Source organism: Arvicola amphibius, chromosome 11 (assembly GCF_903992535.2).
Source record: "Arvicola amphibius chromosome 11, mArvAmp1.2, whole genome shotgun sequence".
In the NCBI taxonomy this organism is placed as follows: Eukaryota; Metazoa; Chordata; class Mammalia; order Rodentia; family Cricetidae; genus Arvicola; species Arvicola amphibius.
In genome coordinates, this window is record NC_052057.2 from 4252247 (window position 1) to 4273614 (window position 21368).

General features: G+C 42.4%; 1 protein-coding gene across 1 annotated transcript in view; it reads left to right on the plus strand.

The window, feature by feature from the left end:
* Nucleotides 1-20568, plus strand: part of Gucy1b1 (guanylate cyclase 1 soluble subunit beta 1) — a 44426-nt gene extending 23858 nt beyond the window's left edge. The window contains exons 5-14 of the mRNA XM_038348324.1: nt 2029-2226; nt 3381-3611; nt 4666-4782; nt 5553-5686; nt 9211-9408; nt 11843-12080; nt 17227-17367; nt 17744-17898; nt 18204-18330; nt 19402-20568. Of these exons, the coding sequence (XP_038204252.1) occupies nt 2029-2226; nt 3381-3611; nt 4666-4782; nt 5553-5686; nt 9211-9408; nt 11843-12080; nt 17227-17367; nt 17744-17898; nt 18204-18330; nt 19402-19425 (1563 nt within the window). The 3' untranslated portion in view covers nt 19426-20568. The remainder of the gene's footprint in view (nt 1-2028; nt 2227-3380; nt 3612-4665; nt 4783-5552; nt 5687-9210; nt 9409-11842; nt 12081-17226; nt 17368-17743; nt 17899-18203; nt 18331-19401) is intronic.
* Nucleotides 20569-21368: the final 800 nt, after the last annotated feature.

Below are 21368 nucleotides of genomic sequence, written 5' to 3' on the forward strand. Positions count from 1 at the left end.
GGTTTCCTGAGGTTACCGCAATAATTGTGGTGCAAATATGAACACTGCATGCTTCTCAGCAGCATAAGGGTGGTGAAAAAAATCTAAATTTATTCATAATCCAATCTCTTAGAAGAGGCAGGCTGTGATAATCACTTGAATTTTGACAGAGTAAAACTGAGTCAGGGAGACTGTAACACAAGAAACCCCAAGAGTGTATTTTATACTGGGTACTATCTAAATAAAATCAATATTACATTAAGTGGTAAAATCTCTCATGCTCCAACAAGGCACTCTACTTGTCCATTTAATTAATAGCAAATTCAATATAACAACAAATCCCAGGAGAGTTGGGTTACCACAAAGACGGCTTGAATCGCCGGCGCTGTCACTCAGCGTTTGCGGTAACCCGCTTGCCTTTAAGAGAGCATCTAAGGGATGCCGTATCAGTGTCCAAGCTTTAATACCGCCTATCCCTGTGCCCGGCCATTCAAACGGCTGCACCAAAGACAGGAAGGGGGCCGTCTTAAATGACTTATCTATCCTGGGCCATTCAGTCCAGTGGCAGACCTGCCTTAGCATCACGGCAGCCGCTAGCAGAAATGGTACCCTTTTCACTGCCAGTGATTAGACTGACCGCATGTAGGAATGTACAAAGCCACATCATGAGCCAAAATGGATACTGGCAGTAAGCGGGTGACATGGGTATGTTGACTAGGGAACATTAATATTTCATTCAAGAAAATGAAATATTATTAGACCACCTATTTATAACATAGTTTCCTTTCATTTTAAGGAACACAACACAGTACTTGGTCTGTAATATATAAGAAAAATGTCCTTACTGAAGCCACAAAATTCAGTCGAGACTTTATAGAAAATAGGGATAAAAGTAAAAACTCTTGACAGTACATTTTCTCCTCGAGATATTTTCTAAGATTTTTACACCAACATATTCACAGGGGTCTAGGGGTCCTGCGGAAGAACCCCTTGTTCTGTCCAACTCCATAGCAAGAAATGAGACGTTGTTCTGGGACAGGTGGTTCCAGGAACCGCCCCGTGCAGGCCCCGTCACTGCCTGGTAACTTTTATGCTGCAACAGCGACCCCTGGGGGCAATCAGGAAGAAGTCATGTTTTTGCTCAGCACTAGCCAGACATAATTTTTATAGGGGTTTATTAGAGGAAAGAACAGAATTCATTGCAAATTGAGGTACACAGCACGACACTGGATTCTCCCAGCTGACTGGAGGAGTCTTAGTCTTCATGGTCCTCTGTGCCTGGGGGTGGGTGGGGTTTCTCCCGCGGCTGCACAAACCTGCCTGACACATGCTGTCAACTAAATGCCGTGATGTTGGGCTGACTTTAAACTGCAGCTTTCACAGGTTTTGTGTCAATCTGCATATGAAACAGTTGTGAATTTTAGGGACTAATAGAAGACGCTGTTAAATTCAGCGTGTTCTAAGTGACAGAGCTACAAAGCAGAAAACTTTAATTTTCCAAGACTTTAGTCTGAGACAGTCATGTGTTGGTTGCTTTGCTATGGGATCTCATCTTGGTTGGAGACTACTGATGAACAAGGAATTATGCATCTTTACTTTAAATAATCACATCTTTAATTTAAAATATCAATAATCAAAGTAACATGTTTGTATTTCACTATCTTTGACCATTTTGATTTTTTTAAATTAAATTCAGTTGGGGATTATAGAGCAAGTGAAAAGGAAGTGGGTGGCTCAAACATGCTCTACTGACTGCTACAATGTGCATGAACAGCAACCTTAGATGCCCGCTTTCGTCATTAAGGATGCTCCTTTTCTGAATTCACCTCATTTATCATTTCTTCAAATGTACAGTTAATAATGACATCATTCTGCTCTCTTCACTCTGTGGTGCTTACCTTGGAACTATCTCAGGGACTCCACGAAGGGTCTCCTACGTAAATGTTTACTCTAGCGATCCTCCCAGCAAACCCAGATTTGAACCTTGCATTGCTAATCCCTCCCCACTCCTAGAAGCTTCTAGTCACGGTTCTCTCCTCTCCACTCCAGAACCTCGATGCCCTGCATGACCACCTTGCTACCATCTACCCCGGGATGCGCGCACCTTCCTTCCGGTGCACCGACGCGGAAAAAGGCAAAGGGCTCGTTTTGCACTACTACTCGGAGAGAGAGGGGCTTCAGGACATTGTGATCGGGATCATCAAGACCGTTGCTCAGCAGATACACGGCACTGAAATAGACATGAAGGTAATCTCCACCAGCAACGATGTTATTGAATACAGAGGAGCATGGACATATTTGAAACGATACCGCAGTGATTGCTGGTCACGAGTTGCACTAGCAATCCCTGTAAGATGAAATCGTGTGAACCCCGGGAGTCTTCTCCATTTGGCCTGGGAATGCAGTATAACTGGGAAATTTTCCTCTTGCAACAGTTTTTTTCTAATTATACATTGCTTAAGGCAAGAGGAAATTCAGTTACTTTCTGTGAATACACGCCAGCCGGGAAAGGGGAGGGGGCTGGCTGACGGAGCTTCAGTCTGCGAGATATCAGATTGTGAAATGGAAAGCACATATCAAATCAGCCGATTTTACAGACCCCTTTTCCATTTAAATTCCTTTGTCTCCCAGGGAATGTACCTAGAACATTTGATTTTGTCAACTTGAAGTCTTGTGTTCTTTGCTTCTTCTTTAAAGTCAAGTTGCACTGGCGAACACAGCCAAGCCAGCTCTGGTCTTTTTCGAGACTGTTGATGACACCCGTTGTATTTTCGAGTGGCAATTTCAAGGCACCCATAGAGAAAGCGTGCAATGAAGACAGTTGCCGCTTTTCTCTGTCGCAGACCTGTGTGGCTTCTCCCGCTCAGCTTCGAGTGCAGAGCAGCCATAGGTTCTCTGTACCTTGGGCCTGTCTGAGAAGGTCTACCCCATGAGGCCAAGGGGGTGCTCTCTTTCTAGGCTGCCCAAAAGGCCATATGTGCTAAGGGGGACTCAGCAGAATTACAATGAAAAATTATGTATGAATCATGGGAGGTGGTTCGGCTGGCAGAATGATTATCTACCACGCACAAGGCCATGGATTCCATCCCTAGCATGGAAAACACTTCTGTAGTGGCACAAACCCATCATCTCAGTACTTAGGAAATGGGGGCAAGAGGATCAGAAGTTCAAAGTTATCCTCAGCTACTCAGATGACTAGAAACTATTCTAAGGGAGCCGTGTGGAACACATAACACCTCATCCTAAAGGAATACTGCCTTCACATTTCACAGATCTGAAAACATCTAGAAAGGTTTTCCGGTTTTCCACGTGTATAGAATTTGCGCGTTTTTTTTTTTTTTTATAATTCTCTAAACACAATGTTTGTAAACAGTCACTAATTTTCTCCCGTCCACATCCAGGTTATTCAGCAAAGAAATGAAGAATGTGACCACACTCAATTTTTAATTGAAGAAAAAGAGTCCAAGGAAGAGGATTTTTATGAAGACCTGGACAGATTCGAAGAAAACGGTACCCAGGAGTCACGCATCAGTCCGTACACCTTCTGCAAGGCATTTCCTTTCCACATCATATTTGACCGGGACCTGGTGGTCACTCAGTGCGGCAATGCCATCTACCGAGTGCTGCCCCAGGTAAAGTGCACAGCCCCGGGACCTGACGTTCTCACGGGCTTCATTCCTTTTTAACCTTTGACAGCGCTATAGAAAGTATCCCACGCACTTATTATAACCTAAAGGTATTTGAAAATATTTCGCTAGGACTCACTTGTTTCTTCTTTAATCCCAGGGAGAGGAGGAAGTGAATGAGAACAGCAGACTTGCTTTGTGAACAAAGGCGCTGGGGGGAGGGAGGCTTGGCAACAGCAGCCAGATTTCACTCGTGTTATTGTTTATTGAATAAATATTCATTGCCTATCGGCCTTCCAAAAATAGTTTTCAAAATCAGCTGTTGACAAGGGGAAGAAGGACGTTTACAGACACTCAGGGTGCGAAGCAGAGAAGCGACCAGGGGTAGAGTGGCAGAGCATTGAAGGACCTCAGACGGTTGTCAGCACACTTACTTTTCCTCCCATATTCCATGCGAGGATTCGCCCATAGCATGTGTGTGTCTGGACGTACCTTTTGCTTTAATTCAGGACTAGAACACAGAGGTCTTCTGTGTGAAGCTGTAGATCTGGAAGCAGAAGAGTGTTTTGTGTGGGCTCTCACCAGGGCGTGTTACTCAGTTTCTTTGTGTCCTGATGTGACACAAGGTTCCTTTCATCCAGTTCTTTCTTTTGCTCCATCATAGGCAGCTGCTATGTGTTACAGCTTCTATTAATATTATCTCCCTCTTGATAAACTTTAAGCAACTATTTACTGGCATTTTGATACTTCATTTTCAGCCACAGGCATCTAGCCATGTGATGCTATAGTTTAGATGGTAACCTTTCTTTCTATTGAAATGATTGCTTTATTTGTACCAGCTTATATGAACATTAGTTACCTAAATCTGTTAGGTTTCCTGCCTCTGAAAGCATTTAATGTTTGCTTAATCACTCAGCTGCATATATAGGATAAATCTCCCACACAATAAAGATTTTTTCACTTACAAATACAATTGATCTGACTTAATTTCAAGATTGATATCTAGTGGTAAAGTCAATTTCAAGTTGCTGAGCGTTCTTTGCTTTTTTCCTCCTCTTAGCTTCAGCCTGGGAACTGCAGTCTTCTGTCTGTCTTCTCTCTGGTCCGCCCTCATATTGACATCAGTTTCCATGGGATTCTTTCTCACATCAATACAGTCTTTGTCCTGAGAAGCAAGGTAAGCAGACACTCCTTCAGCTGGATGCAAGCAAGGCATGTCATCCATCAGCCGTAATAGGGAGGGGAAATTATCGACCAGCACAGCCCATGTAGTGGAGATAGAAGAAAATGAAACAACTCTCAAGAGAGCAGTGTTTGGCTGAGGAACAGGGCCCTCTGTCAGCTGATCAGGACCAGTGGGGAAAACATCTTGAGAAAGTGTCTTCCTGGGAACATTTAAGCCTCTTCAGTCTCACATAATAAAACCAGCATCTAACTCCCTTGATTTTTACAATGTTTCTTTTTAAAAAAAGAAATCAGAAGACCTAACAAGAAGTCTTTGATAATGTCAAAGCTATTGATTTATTTTTCTGCAAATTGTTTATAATTCTTGTTAATAACTTTTTTTTTCTGTAGGGAAAAACAAATTAAAAATCTGTAAACCCATGTAGCAGCTGGTAGTTTAGATGGTTTCCAGATCTCATTTGTGCGCCTGGGATAACGGTAGCAAACACAATTTCCCCCAACATCCAACACTCTTCATGATCCCTACAAGGCTTCCCAAAGACACGGCCACTTGTGTTTTATATGCTAGGGACTGACGGCGTGCAGAGAAACCCATCAAGCATTGACAGTCTTACCTAGGGCATCACTCCTGCAGTTCTAATGGGCTAGCATCCTCTCCCTTAGGGTTGGTGAGAAAGGTAAGGTTTTCAGACCTTCCTGATGCCTTGTCAGGCAGGGAAAGGTAGATAGAGAGTCTGTAATGTTTTGTCTTTCCCGTTCAAGGAAGGATTGCTGGATGTTGAGAAACTTGAATGTGAGGATGAATTGACCGGGACAGAGATTAGCTGCTTACGTCTCAAGGGCCAAATGATCTACTTACCAGAAGCAGATAGCATCCTCTTCCTCTGTTCACCAAGGTAACAACCTTTAGCTTTATTGGAATTGCTGTGACAAATGAATTCAAAGAAATGCCACGAAAACTTTGATCAGTACGTGTTAGTTGTACGTATGAATAGAATTTGGCTTGATAGTTCAGTGCATACATGTACATCAGCCTCTCAGAATCCAACATTTTAATTCACAGTGCTTACTTTTGCTGGACTATAAACTGGATTTTTTCAGGCCCTCATTATGCAGTTCGTTGGGTAATTTCTAAAAAAACTCAAAGTGCTACCTTTCTTTATGTCATATCATAACCTGTCTGCGAAGTTCTTATGTTAGATCATGGGATGAACAACCTGTTAGCTAATTCTATATTTTTGTACTTTCAAGGAGAGCATCACATAAGAGCAATTCTGGAAAGCATAGGATGCAGTGATATAAATAAGAAACTTTTCTATAGTTGGCAACAATTAAAACACTAATTTTTACCTGAGTCACTTTAAATTAAAATATGTAACTATTTTAATTGGATTAAGATGGAATTTGTTAAATGTGCTATTCCTGATAAACATCAGAGGAGATAAACGGGTTTCTGTTTTGCTGGTTTTAGCACTTTACTAAAAGATACAAGCAGATTTGAAATATGTAGCTATAGAGAAATAAGATAATTGCAGGGCTTATTAAATGATATCTTGTGCATAATATAACAATAATCGTGACTTTGAGAATTATGCAGACAAAAGAGGCAACATGTTAAAACATGAAGCATCTTTAAAGCTAGCACAAGGCAGGGACCAAGTCACAGACCTCACCTGCCTCTTGCTCTGCATTTTCCTGGTGGTGTGTCAGCAGAATGACAATTCATCTTTGGGGAGAGTTTCTAATCAAGTACAGAAAAGTTTATTTGGAGCGAGAACCACAGATTTCTTAGTGTTTATTTTAATTTTCATATGCAGAAGTCAGTCCTATAGTGATACATTTACTAATTACCATGAAATCTGTTTAAAATGGAAGTTTTGCCTATGAATAATCCTAGATGATTAATTCATACTAAGAAAAGGTAATAAGGATTTCAGTTTAGAGACAGTATGTTATGTAGCCCGTGCTAGCCTCAGACTAGTTATATAGACTTGCATACTGGGGAACACTAGATCCTCTGGCCGCACCTCCTGAAGACTGACCATAACAAGTGTGCACCACGGTAGCCATTTGTATGATGCCGACGAGTGAATAAGAGGTTTTCTTGCACGCCAGGCAACCGTTCTAACAAGAGACACAGCAGGGGACCCATAGGAACTGTCAGAAGAGTAAGCTGTTTATAATCTCATTAAGATTTCTACCTCAGTATGAATTACCTTTCACCTCGTATTCATTCCGCGCTGATTATTGTAATCCTCTGTTGAATCTCCCAGCCTCCTCTATTCCCCCTTCTCCTGATGAGTTCTATCTCTACCTTCATGACTTTTTGTCATTGTTTGAATTTGGGTTCTTTTGAGACTCCCTGAGTTTAATGACAATCACTGATCTGTTCACTATTGGAACTAATCCCTAGGGCCTGGCGGACTCCTCAGTGGCATGCAGGTGAAGACAATAGCTGCCTGTCCCACAGAATCCATCAGTAACAAGGGTAGTTCAACAGGGAAGGCGAAAGCTCCTAAACTCCCCAGGCCATGACTGACTGTTGAGGCTCAGGCTTGCCTAGGTATACTGCAGGCAGCACTGTTGAGAGCCAGGTCATGGTTGCATTGGCTTAGACATGCCAAGAACCCAGTGTTTCACAGCCCTTCTCCAGGGGCTACATTCTTCCAGATCTTATTCTTCCTGCCCTCTTCCAAGATGTTTCCTGAGCCTTGTCAAGGATGGTATAAATAGTCAAGGCTGAGCATTCAACTCTCAATCCTTAACACTTTGAGCAGCTGTGCCTCTTCAGTCTCCATTACAGAGAAGGTCTCCAATTAAAGCCACGGGTGGCATTTGTCTACAGGTATAAGCATACATGTTTTATTTAGAAGTCAGCTTGACTTCATGACACTCTAGTTCAACAGTAGTATTACCTTCTCTCCTAGGGCTTCAGATCTCAGTCACAGCAGGTTTAAAGTGTTACTCCTGCAGCTGTTTCTTATTTTAGTTGGGCAACTTTGTTATAAGTGGGGGAATCTTGCCTGGCCTATTGCTCCTGTAGATCATAGAGTTCAGCTGGATAAAGCCATTGATGCCTTTCTCCCCTAGCAGAATACACAGCCCCTATCTGGAGCTATGATAGCTTCCCAGCAGGAAGGAAACTTTCAGCTCAGTTCCAGCTTAGCTTCTCTACACCTTGCAGCCAAGACATGTGGTATCTTTAGTAACAGGATTTTAGCAACGGGTTGTATGCAGCTAAGAAGAGTAACAAGAATCTGCATTGTCTGAAGAGGTTCTTGTGGCCTCCCTGACTAAGACAGCAGATTACACCTGGCAGTATGGTATATCCATTTCAATTTGAAGATTATCTGATTGTGTCATTCCTCATGGGTAGATCTTTTTGGTCACATTTGGATCATTTGGCAAGTTATCTGTCATTTTAGATGGGTTTATTTTTGCAAGGGGGCTTTAAAATATACAAAGCACCTGTCTAATCTCTCAATAACATCCTTGATTCTTTGTTTGCATAGACATTTGCTTACTTTGACTTATAGATATTTCTGTTGAAAATGCTTTCATGGGAACTTAATTTAAAATTCTTTAATAAACTCATGACCCAAATTTGTTATTTTAGAAAAATTACTATCCCAAATATCTGGAAATAATAACTTTACATTTTAAGAATTAATTCAAACCAAAATAAATCATAAGATGCTCAGGCAATGGGTAATTTTTAAATAAATATTTGCGCTTATGAGAATTTCATTGAATCAATTAAGATTATAACAATGCCATAAAATGGTAATATTTAAGTTGCAAAGATTCACAGACTTCAGCAAGGTCTAATACATTTTAAAAATGGGGAAAATCAGCAAAAACAAGACTAGAGGAAGAGAAGAAAGCCTGGCAAATGAATGGCATCCAAGCACAAGGCAGGGATTCCTTAAAATGCATACTGAGGAGGGTTTCTATCCTTGGAAACTCAATCATTTCTAATAGAAAAGCAATTAGTTATGATATTCTTAGAGTCATAAGGCAAATGAGGTAGTTTCTCAACAGAAACATCATTGTTCCTGATTCATGAGGATAGATTGCTCTTCTGGGATAAAGAAAAGCATGATGATTCTGTAAAATGTGCTGGCATTCTATTAAATACAGAAGGAGATGTTTGTGGGGCAGTTTTCTGCATTATCTTTCTGGGAAAGCAGATGCAGATACCTCTAAAAAGTAAAACTTCAAAGTTCAGCCCTTGCTTGTAGGGTTTTAGGTACACAGAAAACAAAGCCTTTGAGTGAGCGCCTCCTTTGTTTTCCCTGCCTGATCTTTTGAACTCTGAAAGTGGAGGAGGCGAAAGCTGCTTTCCACCTCGTGCTGTAGGGAGGGCTCACCACACCCTGTAGACCGCGGTGTTGACTTCTGTGTCATTGCTGTGTTTCAGCGTGATGAATCTGGACGACCTGACACGAAGAGGCCTGTACCTGAGCGACATCCCGCTTCACGATGCCACGAGAGACCTGGTTCTGCTGGGAGAACAGTTCCGGGAGGAGTACAAACTGACCCAGGAGCTGGAAATCCTCACGGATAGGCTACAGCTCACACTGAGAGCCCTGGAGGACGAGAAGAAAAAAACAGACACGTAAGAACGGAGCGGGAAAAGGGCTGACATTCATTCACAGTTTGCTACCTCTTGTGTAATGTTACACAAAATACTCTCACTAGGAGGGTCTGGGACCTCTTGGGTCCCTGGTCACTATTCTGCCCTGTCTCCACATAGTAATTAAAAGCAATTCTTTCCGGATGCCCATAGGATGTTTTCCTCAGGTTCTTGAATGTTTTTTTTTTTTTTTTTTTTTTTTTTGTTTGCAAAATAGGATGTTGTATTTTTAGAGAGTTGAAACCAATTGACTGGTTTTCCATTAGAACTAATTCACTCCACTTCAGCACCAGAGGACAGACAAGTGCAGTACACCCTGTTACCATGGCATTGATGCCTGTGTAAGATGCCTGTCCCCAAATGCTGGGCACACCAGTAGACACAAGCGTTCGCATTGCTGATACCATGAATGAACCAGAGAAGTCATTGTGAATGCCTGTCTTCGTCCACAACAGCTTCCTCCATTCTGTTTACCTTTACACTATTCATCTGAAGCTGTGTCCACTCGCTCTAAGACCCTTCACTTCCTCCGTGGTTATAAGGACATGTTTAATTGGCTGCATGTGCTGTAAGTTTCATCAAGCACATGGGGACAGAAAGCCCAATTTTGCCCACTGCTTGAAAAAACAAAAAGCCTCAGAGTACCTGTTTTATCAGTTCATGGCCCAACCTCACCCATGAAAAATATCACATATTTGTGTGATGCACCAAGGATTCAGATTCAGGGTTGCACGGGTTAGTCACTTCCAGTCACCCTATATTCTGCATTGGCTGTACTATCAGAAAATAATGAAGTCCTCATTTTTATATTATGGTTCCATATGTGCTGATGTCCACTCTTATAGTTATGTTCCTCAGCTTTCTGTTATAGGAACTGCTGAGATAATAAACTCATGAAGAAATGAGGAAAGATTCAGTTGGCGATTTCAGAGGTTTCCGCCTCTGTTGCCATCCCTGTCGTGAGATATCACGGCAGGAATGCATGACAGAGGACGCCGTTCCTGTCATGCTGGCTGGGACACTAAAGGGAAGGATGAGACCCGTGTCAAGGGTGTGTCCAAGTGACCTAACTTCCTCCCAGTGGGCCTTAACTCTTAAATGTTCCATCAGTCTGCAATGGCACCACAGTCCAGGGACTATGGCTTCAACACATGGGCCTTTGGGGGAATGTCTCGGGTCCAAACTATACCAGTAGTAGACAGACATCTAGTGCTACAAAGATGCTTTAAATTATGGAAATATCCATAAGCTCCACATTCCATACCAAACAAGCTGCTGATTCACATTGCCCCTGAATTGGTGGCTTGAGCGTTCACGTCTCACTAGTCTATGGTTCAGCCTTTGGAGCTGATACCACTGCCACTAGAGTTTGACTTCCGAACCAGAATAAAGATCCATCACAGGACCCTTTTTGTTCTGTTTGCCCAAGGTTGAGTGGATTTTCAAAAACCATTTGCACTATTTAGGGATACTGTGTTTCATTAAATTTCACAAATGACTTTTATATTGACAGATTTGGATTTGATTTTACAGCAGAGACTTTAAGAATATTTCATTATAAACCATCTAGTTTTCTCTAAAGCTAGGCTCCTCTACTGCTCATACTCAAGATCTAATTTCAATGTTGCATGACATACTTTCTGTTTAGAAGCTAAAATTAATCACTGAAGAAATTCGGCTGTAGCTAGAGAGAAAAGAGAGCGCTCAGGTCTGTTTTTCATATTTGAACTTTGCCCGCTGGCTAAAAGGATGAGACAAATAAGAAAGTCTCATTTTCTTGTTTCTCCAGGCTTGGAGCCCAAAGGTTTTTGCTTTTCTTCTGATCCACCAGCTCCCCTCCTATTGTGTGCTGACCACACTCTCTCCTCGGCTCGCTCCCAGTGCTATGGTGGTGGTCTCATCATTGCCTGTAAACAATGTCTGCCCCTTTGGACCCTTTTTATCTCTTTGATCAGTTTCTCCCAGGAAAGAATGAATTCTACCTTATCTTCTGTCACCTTGCAATATTTGAGATAAACTTTATTCCTATAGAGTGGACATGCTTCTGTTATTTGTGCAGTGTTTTAGATTCTCATACTGACAAACAGGTCACTGTCATAAGAACAGGAAAAGGCAGAACTGCAAACGAAACCCATGAGGTCCTGTTGATGATCTTTTGTTTCCCCTGTCTGTTTATTTGCTTGGTTTATTTTGAGTTGTTGAAATGGTTCAGGGTTAGGGATGTATGAGATGACAACAGACAAGTGGTTGCTTTGGTTTTTTTTTTTTTTTTTCTTTGTACGTAGCTAACATTTGATGCTGGTTTTAAAGGGTTTCTTCTCAGAATCCAGCACAATGTCTGATGCAGTACAGAGGTGAGGCTGGAGTGACCCAGGCTCCCAGCGTGTATTAGAGTGCTTTCTCCTAATCCCCGCAGATTGCTGTATTCTGTCCTCCCTCCATCTGTCGCCAATGAGCTGAGACACAAGCGCCCAGTTCCTGCCAAAAGATACGACAATGTGACCATCCTCTTCAGTGGCATCGTGGGCTTCAATGCTTTCTGTAGCAAGCATGCGTCTGGAGAAGGTGCCATGAAGATCGTCAATCTCCTCAATGACCTCTATACTAGATTTGATACGCTGACCGACTCACGGAAAAACCCGTTCGTTTATAAGGTAAGTCCTCACTGTGAGTCTGTTGTCATGCAGACTGGTCTGGGCTTCTGAGACGCCCCACAGAAGCCCATGGTCATTGTTCCAGATCTCTAGCTGCTTCCTAGTGTTATAAGGTCTATTGAGTCCCTACAGGCCACTAGCTTCAGTAATTCCTCACTGTAAAGAATACATTATTTGGTAATTTCATACATGTGGACAATGCATTCCAATCATATTTGTACCCAGCTTCTCTTACCCCCCAATCCTCACTCTTCCCAACAAGCACCCCTTCCTCCCACTCTCCTGCTTTCGTTTATGTTTGTTTTCTGGCCCTTTGAGTTTAACCAGGGCAGCCTGCAGAGCATGGGTGTGGAGCCATCCAGGCGTGTGGACGGCTTACCAGTAGTTAGAGCACTGAATACAAGGTGTCTCCCGTCCCCAGACACAAAGCCCCAATTATGATTTCATGCTGATGCGCCTCAGCCTTGTGCCAGCCCTGGGAAGGCACCTGAAGCTGCAGAGTGACCTGCAGTACAACAGCCATGACGTTCCCAGAAGACGTCGTTCCACAGCCTTCCTCCTCAACCTCAGCTTTTACAGTTTGTTCCGCCCCCACTGACAGACATTCCCAGATGTCTGCTGAGCCTGGAGAAGATACACATGCTGTTCTTAGGATGTTCACTTGGCGTCATTCTCAGCCCCTTGACCAGTCATGAGTCTCTGCGTTAGCAGCTGCTCACTGTAAAACGAAGCTTCTACCACGGCTGAGGGCAGCACTAGGCTATGGTATAAACTTCAAGACTGAGTAGTTACCACTTAGGAAACTTTTCATTGCAACCACGGTGAGGTTTCATGGAGCAGACCATCTCGGGCTGACATGAAGTATCCCGGCAGTTCCTTTGCACTTAGGTTAACGAGTCTCTGCAGATTGTTTAATACATTCAGTATAAACACAGCATTCATTTTTGTGCTCCGCCAAAGACATTTTTTCCTAAAATACATAAATGCTTTGTGCTATGAAGAAGTCATGGGTCTTGAGAAGGTTTGGGGCTCAGGTTTACTTTCAGATACCATCAACTTGAAGCTAAACATTTACAAGACATCGCTGCCCTTTGTTTTAAGTAGAAACAAATACAATATCGGAAAAATGAAGTCAGTGGAATGCTGCTTTATAAAGGCAAGAACGTTCCCGACTGTCGCTAGGCTCCTGGGATAATAGAACTCCACACGGACTAGTTACTCTGTGGTTCTTTTCTGAGGCACAGTGCTGCACTTGGTGAGCACATCCCAGCAGTATGGGGCTTAACCCAGCCTACTTGGGTTATTTTAAACAGGAAGGTGATGGTGTCTGCGGCATGATACCCAAGGTCATCCATCCCCTGGTCTCCACATGGCATCTTCGCAGAAACATGTACCTGCACAGCATGCATGCACCAAGTCAACAATTTAAAAATTAAAAAAATAATTAACTTACAAATTAAAACATGGCTAGAGGCCACAATCAATCAATGAACTTCAGCCAACAGCTCCTGTGCTATTGAACAAGAGCTGCTCCAGGAAGAAGTGAATTAACAGACTATTCTATAGAGGGCTGTGCAGGCATGAATTTGGAAAAGCCAGGAGGGCAGTGCACGTCTGTAACCTCAGTGCTGGGGGAAGAGGAGGCAGGGGCATCCTGGGGATTTGCTGGCCTGCCAGTTCAGCTGAACTAAATGTTCAGCTCCAGGTATTGTAAGAAACCCTGTCTGAAAATAAGGCAACAAGCTGAGGCTTTAGTTCGTTCAGTGGCAGAGTGCTTGAGTACCTGGATTCCAATTCAGTCTCCACCAACATATGCTCACACACAAAAAGGAAATATGGCAAACATTAAGGTAGAAAGAGAGCTTCCATCAACCTGAAGTCCCCATGTGCACAGGCAAGCGCACTGCACACACACCTACCACACACACTTGCACATACATGGGTAAGGGCATCTTTACACATATGTGCATGCACACATACATGTTCTACTGAGTTATAAGGGGATCTCACAGGAAATGATCAAGAGCCCATATCATGTAAGTTCCAAATTGTTAGAGGCTCCCGTCGTGCTAGAGCTCACATGACTAAGGAATTCTGGGAAATACTATGTTTTATAATAATTATAATAACCAGTCACTTTATATCCCCTTTTGTAGTGTGAAGCGGCGGGGCTGCGTCCTGCCACCCGGCTGCCGGCTAACTTTATCCGAAATAATTACACGGAAACTGTATTCTTTTAAACACTGCCTGGCCCATTATCTGTAGCCTCTTATTAGTTAATTCTCACATCTTCCTTTAACCCATATTTAGTAATTTGGGTAGCACCACGAGTTGTGGCTTACCAGGAGAGATCTTAACCTGCGTCCATCTCGGAGAGGAGCAGCATGGAGACTCACCACGCGACTGCCTGAAGCGTCTCCCTAACTCTACTTCCTTGTTCCCACAATTCTGTTCTGTCTACTCCACCTACCTAATTTTCTGTTCTTAAAGGGCCAAGGCAGTTTTCTTTATTAATTAACCAATGAAAGAAACATAGACAGATAACTCTCCTCCATCATTTCCCCTTTTTCTGTTTAAACAAAAAAGAAAGGCTTCAACTTTAACATAGCAAAATTACATATAACAAAACAGTTATCAAGCAAGTATTACAGTTACAATATTTAAATCTATTTTATCTTTTATCATAACTAAGGAAAGCTATAACTATCTATTTATTCTTCAACTCCATCAAAGACTCCAGAAGGATATAATGCTACCTAAGTAAACAAGAAATAAGTAACTTATAAAACTCTAGAAATGACAGAGACAACTCGCTGCCTGGACAGTCACCCAAAGTTCCTCTGTACCGTTGAGGCATCCATCTTCAGCCTTCAGGCCCATAGTGTCCAGCAGACTTTTTCATGAAGCAGGAAATTCCAAAGACAGTTCAGTCACTTTCTGCTGTGTCCTGCAGAACGTCTCGCAGACTCTTTCATGAATCAGGAACCCCGAAAGACCATCTCACCTTTAGGCAAGTTCAGCAGTCCTCTTTCTGTGGGTTCCTTGTGTCCAGTTTATGCAACAGTCCAGGCAAGAGCATTTTCTTGCCCAAATGGCTAACAAACTCCATAAGTAGCCTCTTCGATGCCCATCTTCCTCTTGAAGTAGATTGGTGCTGCCAGGAGCAGACGTGTCTCATTGTCATGAAAAACCCTAAGTTATTAAAACATTAAATGCCATATTCTGCAGTCTTTGAAAGATATGAAGAATGCCTATCTGAAATATATCTATGCACATCTAGAAAATGACTAACATGACTACAAGCTTGACTATTAATCGATGATTATCCATTAACAACCTATATTTCCTAATTATACATTACAGTTTTTAAAATGAACTACTATCACAATAGCTTAATCAAGATCAGAAATACATATACATATAACAAAATTGACCTTAAAATCTATACCAATGCAAATTCATATCTATATCATCTCCCCCTTTAAATGTAAAAGAACATTTATAAGCAATATTTGGGAAAATGGGCACAGTTTTTTCTCTCCAAACTGCTTCCTGCTGAATGGGGGCGCTGTTATTTAGGTCTTTCATGGTATAACCTGTCTGCTAGGTTCCTCTCAGTTGGCAGTTGAGTGAAGTAATTTTTTGAAGATGTTCACAGCAACCTTTCAGGAGGGCGTGGTCTATCATACCATATTGGGATAGAAGCAATCCACAGAGTCTCGTCCTCTGTGAAAACAAAAGAAGAAACTCTTTTCCAAAGCATCATGTTCTTAGATCCAAATCCTGAAGTCATACCATTAAGATGTCCATTTTGGTCTAGACTGGCAGCCCATATAATGAAATGTCTCTCTGTATTTAGCTCCTTTACAGTCAAAAAAATCAAAGAAAACACAACAAAATACATAATCCAGACTCTCTGTGAATTTTCCATTTTTACGTGGCTTATTTTTACTCTATCACTTTACTTCTTTTAATCTATAACTATCTGTACTCTGTCTCTTTAAAGACTTTACCCTTTTTTTAAAGGCATTAACTTTATTTTCTATATTTTTTCTTCTCTTTCGCTCTCAAGCCTACGTACATTTATCCAACATTGTGACCCAGTTAAAGGCCTTCTATGTCTGAATCTTTCCTATTGTGAATCTGTAATTTTTTTACTATCCAGGAGCACTTTTGTTTTGTGCTTTTAAATCGCTACACACTTAAGAATCTAAGCTGTGACATTCCTAGGTCAAAAACAGGTACTGCAGGCTTGCCACGCCCAGTCCAACATAGCTGAGCCGCTTGTGACTCTGAATCGGTTGCAGCTCTGAGCTGCAGAGCTGCGGGCTGCTCTGGATGTTGGCTCCACCTCTCTCCAATTTCAAAATGGAGGATGTACCATTTTCTACTAGCTCTGGGGCCGCCAGGTAGGAGCCGCACTCAGCACTTTAACTCTGAGACTGAGTGTGCGGCACAGAAACTCTTTTCATCCAAGTTACAACCAAATCTGACATGCAGAGCACTGCGCAGTCTGAAAACACCTCTCTCTCTATGGCGGCAGGAATCCGCAAACGCTGTCCCGCTCGCCTAAGCCTGATTCCGCCATCTGTCCAGGTGCAGGCAGGGAGCAGTGAGCCATTGGCATGGTCTCAGAGTACTTTCTTTCCGATACCAAGCGGGCAAGGTTTTTAAGTGGATTTAGTGACCACGTTGGAGCGCCAATCTGTAGTGTGAAGCGGCGGGGCTGCGTCCTGCCACCCGGCTGCCGGCTAACTTTATCCGAAATAATTACACGGAAACTGTATTCTTTTAAACACTGCCTGGCCCATTATCTGTAGCCTCTTATTAGTTAATTCTCACATCTTCCTTTAACCCATATTTAGTAATTTGGGTAGCACCACGAGTTGTGGCTTACCAGGAGAGATCTTAACCTGCGTCCATCTCGGAGAGGAGCAGCATGGAGACTCACCACGCGACTGCCTGAAGCGTCTCCCTAACTCTACTTCCTTGTTCCCACAATTCTGTTCTGTCTACTCCACCTACCTAATTTTCTGTTCTTAAAGGGCCAAGGCAGTTTTCTTTATTAATTAACCAATGAAAGAAACATAGACAGATAACTCTCCTCCATCACCCTTTTAACACGTGGATGTGTGTGTCACCGTAGGTGGAGACAGTTGGCGACAAGTACATGACCGTGAGTGGATTACCAGAACCTTGTATCCACCACGCACGGTCCATTTGCCACCTGGCCCTGGACATGATGGAAATCGCTGGTCAAGTTCAGGTAGATGGTGAATCTGTTCAGGTGAGCAGAGAAATCGGACACTGGGACGCTAATGGTAGAACTCAGTTAATAACTGATGCACACTTCTAATCTGGAAATGGCTAACATGTACAGAAAGGGGCATCTTGAGAGAACACTGACTTGTATTACACTCCTCCAGACATGGGAAATAAGTTAGCTCACTTGTTCTGTTTACAGCCTGTCCTGAGGATAAGGAAATTTCCCACTCTTTCGGTTCTCTTGTCTCTCCATGGAAGCGGCCCATATTATATCTTTAGGCCTTTCTCTTTGGACAGACTATTTCCCTTCTCGGAGAAACGTTGCATGAGGGCATTTGAAATAGTCTATAAAATAACACATATGTTTGACAACCGAAGTCCAACTTTGCCTTCTCCAGATCACAATCGGGATCCACACCGGGGAGGTGGTGACAGGTGTCATAGGACAGCGGATGCCGCGGTACTGCCTCTTTGGAAATACCGTCAACCTCACAAGCAGAACAGAAACCACAGGAGAAAAGGGAAAGATTAATGTGTCTGAATATACATACAGGTGAGGAGGGAAAGACGTGCTCTTTACAGGGGAGTGTGGGGGCAAACTGTGGTTTTACTACCTTTAAACAGCCGCTACCTCCGTATCTCCCTTCTGCTTCTGGGATTATTTTTATTTTTTGTTTGAGAAGTGTGTGCCGCTGCTTCTGTGGTTAGCCACTCCACATCACAGTGGAGGTTTCGCATAAGCACCGTTACTAAAATCCTAAGTGCCTTTAACTACACCTGTACTGTGGGATCTGGTTGTCTGAATTCTCGCCATGGCCTTTATCAGCTTCCCTGTTCTGCTCCATCTCCTGTCTTCAGGTGTCTTATGTCTCCAGAAAATTCAGATCCACAGTTCCATTTGGAGCACAGAGGCCCGGTGTCCATGAAGGGCAAGAAAGAACCAATGCAAGTTTGGTTCCTAACCAGAAAAAACACAGGCTTAGAGGTATGGCCCGTCAGGGCATCTTTGCTTTTGTTTCTGAGAAAGAAAATAAAGTGGGGAGTTCCAGCAGACACACCAGCAATGACCTCGGAATGAAAAGAATTCTAGCTTAGAGAGAGGAACGCTTCAGTAAAGGGTAACTTCACTCCAGTACTGATGAACCAGCTAGAAGATCTGCTCTAGAAGGTGCTGTTCAGTTTTTGTCTTGTAATGAAGTAGGAACCAAAGCCTCAGGCCCATGGGTTAGGGTTAGGGTGTACTTCTGTGGTCTAATTTACACAACCCAAGTGCTGGGTCCTCAGGAACCCAAGAGGCCTTTCTCGGCCCCTGATGCTCCCTCTGAGACCTCAGCAAGTCTACACAATGACCATATTTCCTGACGGTTTTATCACTCAGAAAGCTTAGGCTTCTCCCAAGGTCACCAGAAGCTCCTGCACACTGTTTGAAAGACCCTTGATGATCTGGTCTCCTCGGAGCTTCTCCTTCAGAGATGTCTGGCTTCTGGTTTTTCAGAATCCAAACAGTTCCTTAGAGGAGATTTAGGTTCTCAAGTGCAGAGAGATTCCACTCCAGCCCCAAGCCAAGGCAAGACTGCACTGTCCCCACCAGGCCTGGCCTCTTCTTCTCAAGGGGTCAAACCAGAAGAACAAGTACAACTTGTTCCCTCTTTGACACATTAACTCTTCAGAGGGTGTGAAATGACCCAAGCACAGATCTTTTCCTCTGTATACATTCCCTAAAAATGTTTTCATAGGATAGAACAAACTATAAAGGGATTAGAAAGGCAGCTGTTAAATACTTACCCTACTGCAGCTGCTTTTATTTCTCTAAATAACTTGTGAGGGTGGCATGCCCCTGGGTGCCCTTCTGAAGAGGCAGGCTCTTTGGTGTCTGTCTTTTTGATCAAAAGACCCTAAGAATGATTTCTTCTTAAACTGGGCTGGAGGTAGTTCATGGGAACTATAGATATCAATACATACCCCACTGTCGGAGACAGAAAGAGGAGTTTGGGGGGACACCATAAGCTTCATTAATACGGAAAGTCTATAATATATTATTTTCCATCCATTTAAGGAAACAAACCAGGATGACAATTGAGTCTCAGATTGTGGGGCAACAAGAACTGTCATTTGGCTTCTGGTGATGGCCTAAGACGTGCCAGGCCTGGGAGCGCTTCTTCCCTGTGGGTATTGATTTCTACTGTCCTTTCTCATGCCCCAACGCTTTCACCTAGATACACATATCCGACACTATTCATTATCTGATGTTAGCTATGCTTTTGACTACTTTTAAGGTGACGGTAAAGTTTGGCTTTTGATGTGAATGATTTGAATGTCACGTTCCTGAAATTCTGCTGCAAGCGTTACCTACACTGGTGACCTAAAAGTGGTAGACACCCAATACATATTTGTTGAATTAGACAAAATGAGACTTAATAGAATCTGGCCTTGTGTGTATTTATCATGGCTCAACAGGTTTATTTTCCATGTACATGTATATTTTAATGACTATGACGTAAAACAAGGTTCATATGTTGGTGCATGTTGTTCTAGAAACCATTTTCTAAAGGAATGGATCTAAGTTTTAGGAAAAATGCAATTTCTAGACTTCTGAAGTAGGAATTTATATGCTATACTAAGAAACAAGTGACTATTTTGAAGGATACTAATTCCTGGAAATATAGGATATACATTTCTTTTATTGTAAAATTGGACTGCTCATCCAAGTCTCACGCCAATTACAGTTTATCTAACCTCTGACATGCCCTAATCTGTAGTGCAGTCCTTGTCTGAGTTTCAGAAACTACTGATGGCTGGGATGGGGCTGTATTGTTTCACACTCGAAGGCTGCATTTGTTTGAACAAGCATTGGGGGACAAGCTATATCCAAGAACAAAGCTGGGATACATAGCTAGGACACTGTTGGAGCCAACCGTGGCTGTCTCAAGGCCTGAGCTTCTGGTACTAGCTTAGAGGAATGGCAACGCATGTAGGACATCATATTCAGAATATTCAGAAAAATCATTTTAATCCCAACCTAGAGTGGGAATATTTGGCCTATCATCCTTTAAATGTCTGATAATTTATTGGTATCTATCTTTATAAACTATAGTACAACTACTTTTATGTAAAAATGTTTGTCTTTAAATTTAGTATTTCATATCAGCACATCAATATATGTATAAACGTTACCTGTTAATTGTGTAAAAAACTCTACAATAAATTATTTTTTTCACTTGTCTATAGAGTTTTAATTTAATAAAACGATATTGACACAACTTACAATTTTTCTTAATTTCCTATTTAAAGGCATTTATAACTGTTTCCGAGCTATCAATTAATTCTGGTTTTTCTACTTTCATAATCTGTTTTCAGAGCTGGGTGTTCATCTTAGAGCATGACACACGCTGAACAAATGCTGTAACAGGGAGCTGCACGCACTGCCCATCTGGATACAAATGTTTAATAGTTACTTGTATTAACACTCTTTGTTCATTTGTTTGAGACAACATCTCACTCTTTAGCCAGACTATCCTGAAGGTAGTCCTCCTGCCTTATTGTTGGGATGACAGGAATGGGGTGCTAAAGGATGTTTTTCCTCCTGCATCATGGAGAAACAGAATGAAAGATGAAACAGAGAAAATACAAAGGTGAAAATATTCTCAACTGAGATAGCTCACAGCCTTCTTAAGGTGGGAGCGGTATGCAGAGATAACCAACGTGTTTAATATTCATAGCAACGAAAGATATTTGGTGCATGTAGATGGAATGGCAGGCTGTGTCCCGCCACCCGGCTAGCTTTACCCAAAATAATTACACGGAAACTGTATTCTTTTAAACACTGCCTGGCCCATTAGTTTTAGCCTCTTGTTGGCTAATTCTCATATCTTTCTTTAACCCATATTTAGTAATCTGTGTAGCACCACGAGGTGGTCGCTTACCAGAAGAGATCTTAACCTGCATCAGTCTTGGAGAGGAGAAGCATGGCGACTGCATATAGAGACCGCCTGAAGCATCTCCCTTCTCTCTCCCAGAATTCTG